The sequence below is a fragment of the Strix aluco genome, chromosome 8 (genome assembly GCF_031877795.1).
Source record: "Strix aluco isolate bStrAlu1 chromosome 8, bStrAlu1.hap1, whole genome shotgun sequence".
In the NCBI taxonomy this organism is placed as follows: domain Eukaryota; kingdom Metazoa; phylum Chordata; class Aves; order Strigiformes; family Strigidae; genus Strix; species Strix aluco.
The window spans coordinates 26,048,487-26,062,595 of NC_133938.1; the positions used below are offsets into that span (position 1 = coordinate 26,048,487).

General features: G+C 38.2%; 1 protein-coding gene across 6 annotated transcripts in view; it reads right to left on the reverse strand.

The window, feature by feature from the left end:
- CFH (complement factor H) overlaps nt 1–14,109 on the reverse strand; it is a 49,084-nt gene that overhangs the window by 21,846 nt on the left and 13,129 nt on the right. For all 6 annotated transcript variants that reach the window (XM_074832757.1, XM_074832753.1, XM_074832755.1 and 3 more), the window contains exons 7-14: nt 11,073–11,252; nt 9,351–9,551; nt 8,021–8,200; nt 6,277–6,453; nt 4,994–5,173; nt 4,660–4,833; nt 3,179–3,361; nt 666–848 (exon numbers count right to left, since the gene is read on the reverse strand). In XM_074832757.1, the coding sequence (XP_074688858.1) occupies nt 666–848; nt 3,179–3,361; nt 4,660–4,833; nt 4,994–5,173; nt 6,277–6,453; nt 8,021–8,200; nt 9,351–9,551; nt 11,073–11,252 (1,458 nt within the window). The remainder of the gene's footprint in view (nt 1–665; nt 849–3,178; nt 3,362–4,659; nt 4,834–4,993; nt 5,174–6,276; nt 6,454–8,020; nt 8,201–9,350; nt 9,552–11,072; nt 11,253–14,109) is intronic.

Here is a 14,109-nt window from a genome sequence, read left to right on the forward strand (position 1 = left end):
ATTGCTTTTTTCTTAGATTACTGACTCAAATGCAATTTTTTCTTTCTCTTAGGAAAAGGTTTTGTTTTATATCTTTTAAAAAAACATTACTTTCCTTCAATTTATGCACTGCAAAACTAAATGGGAAGATGAGAAAAAAGAGAAAACTACTGATCAGAAATGAAAAGGACTAATCCACATAAAAATGGTGAGGATGAGATAAGTCTAGTACGTTGTGGCTATTAATACTATTCTTAATTTCCAGTAGGATTTTAAAAAAGCAAAGTAGTATACAGAGACATAAAACTAGGAGTAATTACTGCTAGAGGCATGGTACTTCATTGCAGGTATGTCCCAAGGCTTCTGAAGGGTCATTACCAGGGAGGAACACTGGAAAATGGGTAAAAGCAACCGTACACCAAAGATATACCCCCATACTTGATTCTACCCACTGTGCAAGTGTCTGTTTCCTTCTCCAAACCTACTCAGAGTACTTACAAAGTTGTAGGTGCAGAGTCTTTCCAGGATGAAAGACATATTCACATTTAAAAGAGGAGTAAATAAAAAAAACTTAGTTGAGATGCATGAAACTATAGTATCTCTGGCTGCATATCGATTGCTGAAGTCCTTGAAATTTTAAATAGAACTGTTACACTCACATCTGAAATATTATGGAAATAGATTACCAGCACAGAGAGGAAAAGGCTTCCATTCCCCATTAAGACATTTTATTTTCATTTCCTTAGAATTTCCAGAGCCTTGTTTACATCCACAGATTATTTCATCACCATGCAAAAACTGGATCTGGTCTTCCTGACGAAGAACAACATTTGGAATAGAGGAAGGTGATCCACATGGCATTTTGTCTTCTGTTGAAAAGAGCAGAAGTATTCTACAATAATATTTGAGTCACATATGAATAGCTGAAAGAACTTAAATAAAAATAACTATATTTGCATCTGGTGAGTCAAACCTACTCCCATTAATTGTAACAACTAAACTTCTAACACAGCCGGGGTATGTATATCTTTTAGTCAGTTTACTAAATCCCTCTCATGTCTTTTCCCTTACTTTTCTATCACTGTGGTAACTCCACAGCATGCTCCACGAGTAGTTTCAGCTAGCATTCATTTCCCAAACTGTTTTTCATTGGTACATAAACCCTAAACTGTAAGAAAACCTTCAATTAATCCAACTCACCTGGATCCCTGATTCTGATTAGTCAAAATTATATTTGATTATACACCTCTACATTTGTAATGTGTTATTACAAGAACTGAAAACCATTGTAACATCACTTAAGAGTGCTGCAGTGCTGTCACCTCCTGCTTTGGGCTGTCGCTGTTGCAGTGCTAGTGACAGCAAAGGCTAATGGCTTGCACAGATGAGTGCAGTGTGTGAGTAGGTTTTTTCTGAAGGAGGAAAAAGGCATGTAATGGGAATAAGGGCATACGGCCTGCTCTTAATGCGGGAGAGGGAAGGCTCGCGATAAACTCAAAAACTGAATTTGAACAACACTGCACTCAGGTTTGGACCACTCTTCTTTTAAGCTTGTGCACTGAAACTATTCTCACTGGATCAGTGATTGGAAAGATGCAGGCTCCATGCTGTATATTTTTAAACCATCAGTGTTGCTCGTGGAAGACATGTCAGAATGTCTATGTTTAGAGACAGAGTAAACCAGTACATAAAAAATCCACTATTTATTGGTTCTGCTGTTAGATCATCCTGTGCCATAAGAATCCCCTGAATTATTTTCTGTATACAGATTTTCAGCTTGAATATTCCATTCTACTTCAATTCTGAGACACCGTCTTAACAAACAAATAGTAGTTTTGCACAAGCAATTTTTAACTCCTGTCATTGACATTCATACTCTTAGGTTTGAAGTACACTACCTAATGGCATTCACAGAAAGTGAGTGCTTTTGCTTAGGCAGGAGATTTGACTGTGGAACTGCTCCCCATTTCAACATCAGGACTATAAAAAAAATGTTTGACATGTCTGACTCTAGCCTAGGGAAGACAGCAACATACATAATGCATTCATAGAAATTGTGCTTGTAGCTCCGTGCCCCAGTAACACACAGTATTGCCATTGCTAGAAAGAGGCCACAGAGTTTGTACCGAGCTTGCAAGACCTCAGGATGGAGGCTTATCACGCCTACTTTGTTAGAACCTATCCTGACCTGCCTGCAGACCTGGTTTTACTTATTTTAGCTGTAACAGCAATTTTTCTAGCAATCAGGCTATAGCTAATTTGGTTATCTCTGTATGGCACAACCATAGTTTTATATACACAGTCGTAACAAGTTTTAAGTCTCTGTAGCGTGAGTAATTATGACTCCAATATAATGATGTGGGTGAATACAGAGCTGGTATCATAACAGAGTCCTTGAGAAGTGGGAACAAAGGTTGGGTGTGGCAGAGTAGAAGCACAGGATGGTAAGAGACAGGGCATAGCCTGTCACCCCAAAGATATGAATAGCTCACAGAAGGCCAGCTTAGACCTGGAGCTGATCAAAACTGGTTTTATGGGTAACACAATGAACAAAGAACAAGTATCTAACATATTTAAATCACACTTAACATATCTAATTTAGAACTTGTAGACCAGTGTAAAAGGGCAAGGCATGAAAGCATGCTAGCAAACCTAAAAATTACCCCAAACAGATCCTGTAAGGAGCAAGAGGAAATCATCTTATTGCTCCCAGTGAATGACTTGAGATACTGACGGTGTGCTGTAACTTCCCTCCAAAACACACCAGACTGAAGCCACTGACTTTAGGACCCAAAGGGGCAGTGGAAGGGTGAGCATAAAACCAGAAAAAGAGGTAAATAAGAGAAAGTGTGTCTATACAATTGCAATGATATATTTTAAATGGTTTGTATTACTTAGATATCCTCTATTATTGATATATTTATAATTATTCTTTATATATTATGTATTTATTTTCTTTCTCTTTCTATAATGATTTGATCTCACAACAACTCTTTGATTGGACCATTAAGATTTCAATTACACTACTAATAAAGTTTTGGCCTTACATATAGTGTGTGTTTACTTTTCATCCATTACATGATTTTGAACGTAACATATTATACCTGTAAATAATGTAATTTTAATTGTGAAAATATCTGTGAAGTATTAGCCTACAGTGAATTATAGACTTCTCACACGTAAGAGTTACATAGATTACCAATGCAAGAGGGAGGAGATGACCACTGTCCATCGATACATTCTATTTCCTGTGATCCAACCAATTTAAATTCGATGTCGCATTCATACTGCTTTCTGTCCCCATGTCGATACTGTTGCACAGAGCCACCAGCAATACTTCCATTGGTAATCTCAGGAGGAGGTCCACAGTCTCTGGCAGTCACTGAAATCAAGAGATAAAATATATGCTCTGAACTCAGCACTTTTAGTACAGTTATACATTAAGTGCAACATAAAAAAGATTGAATTTGTTGTTTAAAGTTAAGAAAAATCAGTAGAGCAGGTTAAACAGGTCATTGATTCATGAATATCTGGATTAATGCTGGGCTGGAGATCACAAACAGGTATGTGTGACCCTGACTCACTCTACTTTCTTACGTCCATGCACTGTCAATTGCCTGCTATGACAAAAGAGGTGGTTAATAAAACCAACCCAGTATTAAGAGGAAAAAGTGTTACATGGATGACAATTTCAGTATTCTTTAAAAAAAATAGGTGAAAATTCAGCAAGTAGTAATAACCTATGTTATAAAAATCACCCAGCAAGTGATATGTACTGTATATTAAAGGAATTCACTTCTGATGGGGCTTCTGATAAGGGAGCTTAAAATGTTGCTGAGCTAAAGAGTCAACTATATGAAATATATTTGTTTTTAATGCAAAAGAGAGTGAGCAAAAAGAAGGATGAGAGCATGAAAGACAACAAGGAAATTGATTGAGTGGGGAGAAGGGGAGATGAGAAATATGAGATCCTTCCATCCTCTCAAGCTTCCTCATGAAAGCACTAGCAAAAGAAACCTCAGATGCCAGTAAATTGTGCTCTGTCTTAAAAAGGGTAAGAATAGGGGTATATCTTCCCTTCTGCATGAGTTTGTTCATTCTACTGGATGAAGCTGAGGAATTTCACAGGGAAAACCCTTTACTGATTTTCTTTTGCTTGGGTCCATCTCTGTGTCATCTCCAAAACAGTTTTTTTTTCTTCAACATCATGTGATTAGAAAAAGGTACACAGGGTACTCTATCTGATGGGTATCAACATTAGGCAGTGGCAAAACTTAGGACATTTAGGATACAGTAAAAGAGGACATTACTCAATCACTCCTAGCTGCCATATTGCACATTATTTATGTCTTTTTGAATAAGAAGTAATTGTTCATACATTATAGTGAATAATCTGAATGAAATTTTGCACAAGCCATTTACCAGCTCACTTTCAGTTACTGCAGAACTCCAACTAGCACAACTAAAGCTAACAAAGTTCAACCATTCAGATTCTTTCACATGAAACAGCAAAACACTCTGAAATGATTCAAAGAGGACCAGTTCCTGCCCTTTTAGAGATGAAGATGGGATAATTGCTCTTGGGAGCAGGACTAGCTTATAGAAGGTGTCCGCAGAAGTTTTCAGGACCCAGGCATTTTCATTTATTTCCTGCTACAGTAAAGTTGACAGAAGAATTACCTTTACACACTGGTGGTGATGGAAACCATCCAAAGTAATAGCACTGAGTAGAGGCAGGTCCCACTCTTACATAATTGTTTGCACAGGTAAATTTCACAACAGCTCCATTGCGGTATTTACCTTCCTTGGGAGTAAAATCTCCATTGGGCAATGCCAGCATTTCACATTCTATTGCTACAAAGACAAAATATTTTAAGATATAGTGTATGTCCTACAAAAAATACATGAAATGCTACTGATTAGAACAAAACCAAAGAAAGTCTTAAAGAAAAAAGCTTCACGCAGTGTATACAGAGTTACACTGATTGGCAAACACAAACACAACAATATTCACCAAGACACTGGGGCGTTGGACTCCATTCACCATTTATGCCACATCTTGTGGTACCAGTTGGCATCTTATCTGCAGTTTGATATCCCTCCAAACATGCATACTCAATTGTATCTTCAGGCATGAACATAGTTTTATTTGTGTGGTAAGTCAAAATGTCCAAATGAGACGTTTTACATGATTCTGTAGAATAAAACAAAGTTAGTGCATTTTGTGATCCAGAAACACTGCCCTTTGGAAGCATAATTTCTGTAGGTGCTTTAGTGTGTGCTAGTCTACTCAGTATATTTGAAACTAAAAGTTCTGCATTGCCAGAATATGAACATAGAGTATCCTATGTAGCATATTCACATAATATCTATTGAGTTAATCTTCAGCAATATGCGTCTAGAAGTAATATCTAGCATAAATATTTCTTCCTCAGATTCACTTCCTTTCCTTCTACTACACATTATTATTATCAGTGTCATAACAAACAGTTTGTACTCCCGTTCTCCATTGTCATTTGTGAGGGGGTCAGAAAAGTGCTGCAAAATACTAGGTAAAGGCAGACTGAAATAAAAGGACAAGATAAAATATCAGCGAAAGTGGTCAATATTACGAGCCTCAGCATCATAACACTGGAAGACTAAGTCTCCTCTTTTGCTATCTGACACTATCTGACTATCTGTTCAGGAGAGGAAGGAACTTTTAAGATGAGAAAGGCAACAACAGTATGGAGGTATTTTCAGGAAAAAGTACATTCAGGAAAAAACACATTTGTTTTTCACAAATGTACTTTTTAACATCAGGGCAGACCTATGCATAGTGCTTTTCATGCATAGTGATAACATCTCTCCGATTATGAATCCCATTTTTCTCTAGTTTGGTCACATTTAAAGTTCTTCGCAAAATCCCTTGGTTCACAAGCATTTCTTCAAAAATCTTCCCTCACATGTGTGAAAGGCGGGAGAACTGGGAGTAAATTTGGGCATAGGCACCTTGTATCAGGTAAGAATCACTGGGGAGGTCAGTGATTACCATCTCCTTCTTGCTACAGAGGTCCAAAAAGATAACTCACCTAGAAGAAAGTAGATATTTTCCCTCCTTAGTCACTTCCTTTATGTTTTCTCTATTTCTTGGAGCCCCAGAAAGGCTAATCTCTGGAGGATCAGTTCTCTGCTTGAATCTCCCTCTGCCCCATAAGGAAACTTTACCAATCTAGATGTCAAAAATCTGAGTACATAGGACATCATGTCTGCTCCGGTGACAATGATAGGGAGCTCTGAAGCCTTTATGCTACTCACTGATGCACTTTGGAGGTGGAGTCCAGCCATTCTCTTGACACTGTATCTCTCCTGTTTCTTGTCCTTCTGGAGTTACAAAGCCAGTACGACAACGATAGGTGACCTTCTCCTGTAAATGAAATGTTGTCTCTCTCAAGGTGAAATAACCATTGTCAAAATTGATATACTGGCATTTTTCTGAAAGAGATAGACAGAATTTACTCCAAGTAAAACACTGCTAAACTACATGCTTATAATACACAGAAGAAGAAGGACAAATGAAGAAGCAGCGGGATTTAGAACATTTTTAAGAGCACATGAATTTCTGCTTCTGCATTGAGCTTTCTTCCTGGGGGGACAACTGGAAAGTGAACAGTCAAAGTTCACAGTTACCAACTCGTGCAGCACAAACAGGGATGGACAGGAGTTTGATTTGCAGCAGTCCTGCAAGTTTCCAAAACTGTATGTCCATATCTGGTCTTCACTAGAAATGAAATTCATGTTGGGCATGCACAGCACTGTGCATGCATAAAGAGGACCTTCTGTCCATATTGCACACCATGGTGATCCAGAGTGCACATGCTGCAGGGCTAAAGCAAATTTGTAGCAAAGGACCCCTTCTTGCACACTAAAACACTAGTGCAGACAGACCCAATACTGCAACTGATTTCACATCACTTGGAATACATTGTTTAAGCCAGTCTAAATGGATGGAAATCAGTAGTCTTGGTTGGATGTTATGGTCTTCTATTCTGAAAGAAAACTTCCATAGTATACTAAATGCTTTACTAATAGATCGTTCCGTGAAGGAGTTTCTCCATTTTTAGAAATTAACACTACAACAAAGAGCAATATTTGCACATTACAGAGTCAAGTAAATAAAGCTATGAAAAAAAAAATTTGAGGATGTATTTGAATGTTGGGAGCAGAATTAATGATACTTTAGTGCAACAGCTTCAGAAGTTTAAATTTCACTTCAAATGTTTTAGTGTTTATACCAGTGATAACCATAATTGCCTAATACTAGGAATCATAAAATTTTATTTTGCTTGCTTATTGCTATATCAAAATCTCAGTGGGTGGTTGTCCAAAACATTCTATGGTTGATGTCTCTATCAGGGTGGAATTGTTTCCTAAAAAAATATTTTTATAGTCCAAGAAAAGTTAGGTTGAATTATTTCTTTTGTCCATATGAAAGCATTATCTAAAGTATTTAAAGTTCCTGTGAGACATTCTAGCAATTTCAGGCTTGGTGCAAGTCAGGAACAAAAGCTGGAAACAGTTAGGAGAGGTAACCTTGCTATTCCTCCCCCCTTCCAGTATGATGCCAACTGGAAAGAAGAAAGAGAAACAAGGACCAGGTGGCATAGTGAGAGGCTGAAAGGAGACAAATAAAAGGCTGCGCAAGGGGAAGGATTACTAATTATTATATTACTGCACAGCTATGTTATAACAAGATTTCACTACTGAAGACAAAGGGACCATGACTCCCATCCCAGAGCTTACATTCTAGGGGATCTGAATGAGCCACGCGTGGACGTTTGATCAGGGTTACATTCTGCATGTTTGTACAGCAGCTGACCTCAGAGGCAGACAGAGACATGAGAGCTGCATGAGACAGTTCAGAGAATCACAGCATTGTGTTTCAGTTGTAGAGCACTTAGACTTAGATTTACTAAGCGGTGGTGGCAGATTAATGTAGGTGATGTGATGATGGATTTACTGGTTTTAGCTAGAAACCTCAACAAAATGCAAGCACACTCACTTTTACGGATGCATCTGGGAGGAGGTGACCAGCCATTCTTTGCACATGTGACTTCCCCACCTTCATGTTCAGTTTGATAGTCAGTGTTGCAGACATATTTAACTCTTTCACCTTCCCTGTAAACATCCTTCCAGCTCCGTGAGAAATAACCATTTTCCAGCTGCCTGGCATCACATATTTCTAAAGAAAGAAGATAAGTACATTTAACCACAGTAATTTGTACAGCTACAACTGAGATAAATTGTTAAGAAAACAGTTACTAAAAAATGGGCCTCCAAGCACCTTTCTGTAGATTTCTATCCCCAAAAGACATTCATGTTCAAACCTGAACAAAAGCATGTTTTGTTTCACTGCCCTAAGATTAACAAATCACACGAACAGGAGCACAAGTCATTACATAAAGTGCTAAGAAGTGGTCTACTAAACTATCACTTACCTAGTATCCATAAGCAAGTCTGGCTAACTTCAGTACATCTAGAATCATGTACACCAGCTCTGCTTTGGACTGCTACGTCTCTAAAATGTTGGCTCTACAACATCCTGCACCCCCAAGAGCCCAGACACAAGGAATATGGCTGAAGGAATGCTACAGCTGTGTTACTTGAGTAACTGGTCCTTTCCTCCGGGCAGGACTCCACTCATTTTCTGCACTGGGCACCACTCCACTGAGGGCAACAGGGAAGGATCAACCTTCTGTAATTCACTTCCAAGCCCTACCAGTAGGTAGGAACTTTACTGTGACTGAAGATGTGTGTTAGGAGAGAAGGCCTCAGCTCGCTGCCTCATATCTATTTTAAATTTAACTTATTTTAAATGTAAGTCAGTGTATCTGGATCTTTTGTTGATACTATGCTCACTTTCAGCTTACTGCAAGAGTGTGCCACCTTCTCAGCTCCAAATGTTATCCAAAGGGATCAGGCAATGGATCTCAGAGAGGAACCTCTAGAACAAGTGCCCAAGCCACAGAAGGAAGAATATATCTACACAGAGTAGAAACTCTCTGTTTGTATGTGCAGATGAAAGTGGATGCAGGCATGTGACCTAGAAGCTGGAGAAACATTTCCTATGTATTTCTTAGTCTCATTAATAGTTTCATGAGTAAAGAATCTCCAAAATCCAAAAGCCTTGTTTCAGCCTTACTCATTTCAGACTGTCACTTACCAGCTGACAGGTTTGAGCTCTGCAGATAGGATGATGGTCTGGGTGCAGTGCCAGGGGTCAACTAAACAAATTGACCTTTGCTCCATCTTGTGCTCCATCGGCACAGTCTCTGTTGCACAGACCTTTGATAATTATAACAGAATTGAGCACGTACTGGAAATATACTTACTGAGGCATTTTGGCTCTGGAGACCAGCCCCTTCCAGAACAGACTGTTCGATCCCAGTAGTGTCCACTTGGGGTTGAATAACCATTAGCGCAGTGGTAGTCAACATGCTGCCCAACCCTCATTGGAAAGTAATGGCTTTTGTAGGAGTCCAGTGATCCACTTAACTTGCCATTTTCTATAGCTGGGTAGTCACATGGCTTCTCTTGAAACAGAATTTAACAGCAACAATATCAACACATGCATGACAGAAAACTCAGGACACAATTAATTCAGATTCAGCTTCATCATCTGAGTGTTTTCTGAACCTGACAGAATCAGGACACCTTGGCAGATCCTAAGGAGTGTGGGAACAACTGCACTCTGCTTCTGGTGTCTTTGTCAGTGCTTATACCTATGTTGCCTACCTCCGATTTTATTGAAAGCAACAAAAATCCAGTCAATATTCTCAGTCTCCAAAGGCTGATTCATGAGACCAAATGTAAGTATTTATTCTAAGGTGAGATGACACTGCCTTTTTAGAGTGTCTCAACTAAATCTACTATACTGACCATGACGGGAGCCCAGACAGCTACCTTAGATAAATACACTGAACTGTGGACTCTTAAAACTGAGATGACTCCTGTCACCACTTTAATTTGTAACTTTTGGGATACTGCACCAAGAGCTCTTTCTAGCTCTTCTCATTTTTATTTTAAAACTATACTGTTTTTCTTTTGTTCTCTCAGTTCCTCAAAAGAACTGACCCTTTCCAGGGAAAAGTCAAGGATAGAAGGAGGAGATTCCCAGAAGCTTTCATTCAAGTTTACCCTCGGTGTCCTACTTAGTCATGGCAGGTAGGTTCCTCCCAAATTGCTCTGACCCAGAGCCTACATGCTGGGGCAGGGGAGATCAGCCACTGGACAGACCATTCAATAATGACTGAAGTCATCTCAGAATGACACCTGAATTTTAGAACCCACACACGTATAGAGAAAAGATTGATACAGATATTAACAGTACCCTTTTTGGGAATAGTTCAAATCATCTGATCTAAAGGTTCATCTACAAGACTGATTTCATCAGGGTTTCTCTCACATTCTGTTTTCTAAGTTTTTCTTTTATTTCAGTGACCAAAGAGTGCTAGATTATGAAATTAATTGCTAATTTATTTATTTATTTGTTAATACTGTGCTTCCTGGGCAAAACTATCTTTGTAGTTATGGGAAGTTTAAGCCAAGAAAGAACACATCAACAAACAAGAATATCTTGTTTGGTTGACAGGTTATAATAGGTAGAATAAAACTGTGCTTGTTCATAACATACCAACATACAACTGCAAGTAAAAATCTAAAGCTGTGATAACCACGATGAAAGATACCTTCTAACCATTCCCTGTGGTTTGGATACTTTAACACTATGTCCTCTTGACTGCCATGCACCACAAGTCAGGTGCACCACAAACCTTCCTGACAGGGAGCTGACTGTAGCACATTCTAACATGTACTTTTGCAAATACAATAATAGATAATACCTGTGTTTATAAACATAACTTAAATGTATATTATACCGCTGGTTTTTTAGCTGATTTTTCCAAACTATCCAATTAAGCTTTACATCACCAAGAAACACAATGAATAAGCATCTCTCATTTCTCATGCTTCGTAAGTTCTTCTCATGACCTTTTTTTCACGGAGATATTTCAACAACTCTACACGTTGTGTCTTCATTCATGAGAGCTACTTACGTACACAACCTGGAACAGGCACCCAGCCATCTCTGGTGCACTCAGCTGTGTTTTTGCCAGTCAATGTTTTAAAGTGATATCCAGTATTACACTGTACTGTGATTATATCACCTACTGCGTAGCTGTCTTGTTGAGGTCTAAAGTTCCCATTGGGAATTATTGGAGGAGAGCATACAATTTCTAAATAAAAAGAGAAAAAAAAGGATGCTAATTTGAAGAATATGTTTATATTTATTACATAAGTTCTTATTTTCATAGTATATTGATAATACCTGCATAAAATTGTTAAAGATGTTTCTTAGGGCAACTAAAAGGTTACATTTCTCTCCCACTCTTAGAAATGTACACTTCTGCAAGAGGAGAGTGACAGTTGTTACTGATGACATGCTAATTAGAAGATTAAAAGTTAATTGCAATGAGAATTGTTGGAGTAAAAACTTGAGGTGGTCAAACTGAATTTGACTAATCTCTTCCAGTAGGTCATTCCACAGCTGGAGCTCAAAATGACTTATACTGGGCTCGCTCACAGCTCTTCTGGGCTGCTTTATGGACACTGTCCCAAAGGAAGGCAGGTTCACCAGCAGGTCCTAAATGGAGAAATAACTACACTTGACTAGGAACTGATCATTCAAAGGCTGTGTGATTAAGGTTAGGGTCTTGCACTGATACTGGAAGTATTTCAACAACTGAGAAAGGACAAGAATTCTAAAAAGCTATTCTAAAAAGCTCACGATACCTTTATGCTCAGAAAAGCCAGACAAACATATTATTTGTAAATCAGAGCCTGTCTTTTGGGGTTTTTTGTATTCTACTTCCAGTTCAGAAAATACTACCAACACACTCAGGGCTGGGAGGGGATGACTAAAGGTTGGTCCTGCTGTGGAGTAAGGGTGGGCGAATCAGCTGTATGCATGTACTGCTGAATCATCTAGGTTCAGTGATAGGTCAAGTAGGATCCAGAATCACTTTCTGGGGTATCTGAATATGCCCCAAGTATCAGAGCCCAATATCAGTGTCTGGAAGAATATTTTATTTGACACCTCTCAAAAGCAGTATGTTGCTAAACTGTAGGCAATGCATATTAATTAGCATCATTACTAATATTGAAGCAGAAAGGTCAAGAATTGAGTGGGCACTAAAGACTGACTACTCTTTATTTCTAAAGGAGTCTTTCTGGAATTGGTCCCAGGAAGGTGGGTGGTACATAACATCCTACAACGTTGCCCTGTTGCCAACAGTTTTTCCCAGTTTCAAGTTTTTGGCAATTTCTTGAAGACAATTCAAGGCACTAATGATTTCCCCCAAATTTACATCAAACTATTTCAACTGGGACAGAACATGCATATTTATGTTTGTGGGATTTGGAGATTTTAAATATAGTCTTTAAGTGCTGTAGTTGAATGAAACTAAAGCAAAATCCACGATCCAGAGGGCTGGGACTAGCCTCAGAAATTACAGATTTGTCAACTTAACTGCTCAGAAGGCATCTGGGAGTTAGAAGCAACAGGGAGTTTCTGCATTGTAAATATATTAATTGTAGAGATTCTCAGACAATTTCTGATGGGAAGTTTGGACACCATGGATAATGTGGTTGTGCAGTTACAGCTCTGATGACATGAAACAAATTGCTGTCTTCATCCCAGACGAAGGGTCATGGACAGTGGCAGGATTCATGCATACAATGTTACTTTGGTCTCTGTTTATACACCACTTCAGGTACATGGTTCTTGGGGTTAGTGAACTTCAAATCTGTTGTACACGATTCTTGACATAATGGCTGTATAAAAAGTACTATTATTTTCAGCTTTATATATAATCCAGCACTACAATTCCATTGTAAGTTTCAGTTTACACACTTATGGCCATCAATGGACTACTTATTCTTCTGAAATTGGACTACTTCACATTTGCTCAAACTCCTTTGGAAATGGCCATGTCAACTTCAGACTGTTCGTCCTACAACATTATTTTACTATTTCAGAAGAACTCTTGAAAGGCAGCTTACAAACTTAAGTCAGGATTTTAATTTGAAAGATACTTTTGTAATTCCAGTCATTTCTGAAAGGTTGCACAGTACACTATTTCTGACTGAACTTCCATCAGTGAAATAGGGATCATTTTTTAACTGTTCCTCTTTGGTTGGAACTGGTTGATCAGAACTAGTAGTCTGGAAATTTAAAGAATGGATATAATGACTAGCAACCAGGTGCTTAGTTTGCTCAAACTGCAGTAAGACTCATCAGGACAAAATGCAGAGGTCAGTACAGTAGGTCAAATGTCTCAAATGTTCATAAAGGGTGAGATGTTGACTAATATTTTACTGAGTGGTTAGTCCTATGATTATAAATAGCAGAGTCTTGGCTATGGTGACACAGCATCTCAGCTACTGAATTCAGAAGACCTGAAGATGGATTAACTTGTATTTCCCCCTCAAAGAACTGCTTGTGATTCATAAGTATGTCATCAAGCTAAGATGATTAGCTTTCCCTAATTTTATTCATACTGCTGCAATTCATATGGTATCAAACAAATACTTCTTTACCCAGTCTTCCAACATACAGCACAGTCACTGACTTGTACCGGTTATGTTCATGTTAAACACACTTAAAAAGGTATCAAGACTTGTTGTGAAGAAAATAGGACTTCAAAAACTATACCACTTCTCCAAGAAGCTGGTTTCAAATGTTAATTTTCCCACGTCATTAAAAATGTCAGATACCTTTTGTAGTTTGATTTTCTTTGATATTAATACTTTTTTTCATGCTTTCTTAAATATTCTTTTTAGTGTCTGATTTTTCCACCCCTTAGATAAAACATTTTCACCATATTTTGTAGAAGGTAAAGAGATTCAGCTTTATACCTCCTATTTGTCCCAACTAGGATTTTTTTCTAACCCAAGAAATCTGTTTCCTATGTTCTCCCACTAATTAAGAATCATACAAAAAAAAAAAAGAATAAAATAACACCACCTGTTAATGGTGCGTGAAGTATTCTATCATCAGTCTCATTTATGCAGTGTACTGGAACAACTATTGCT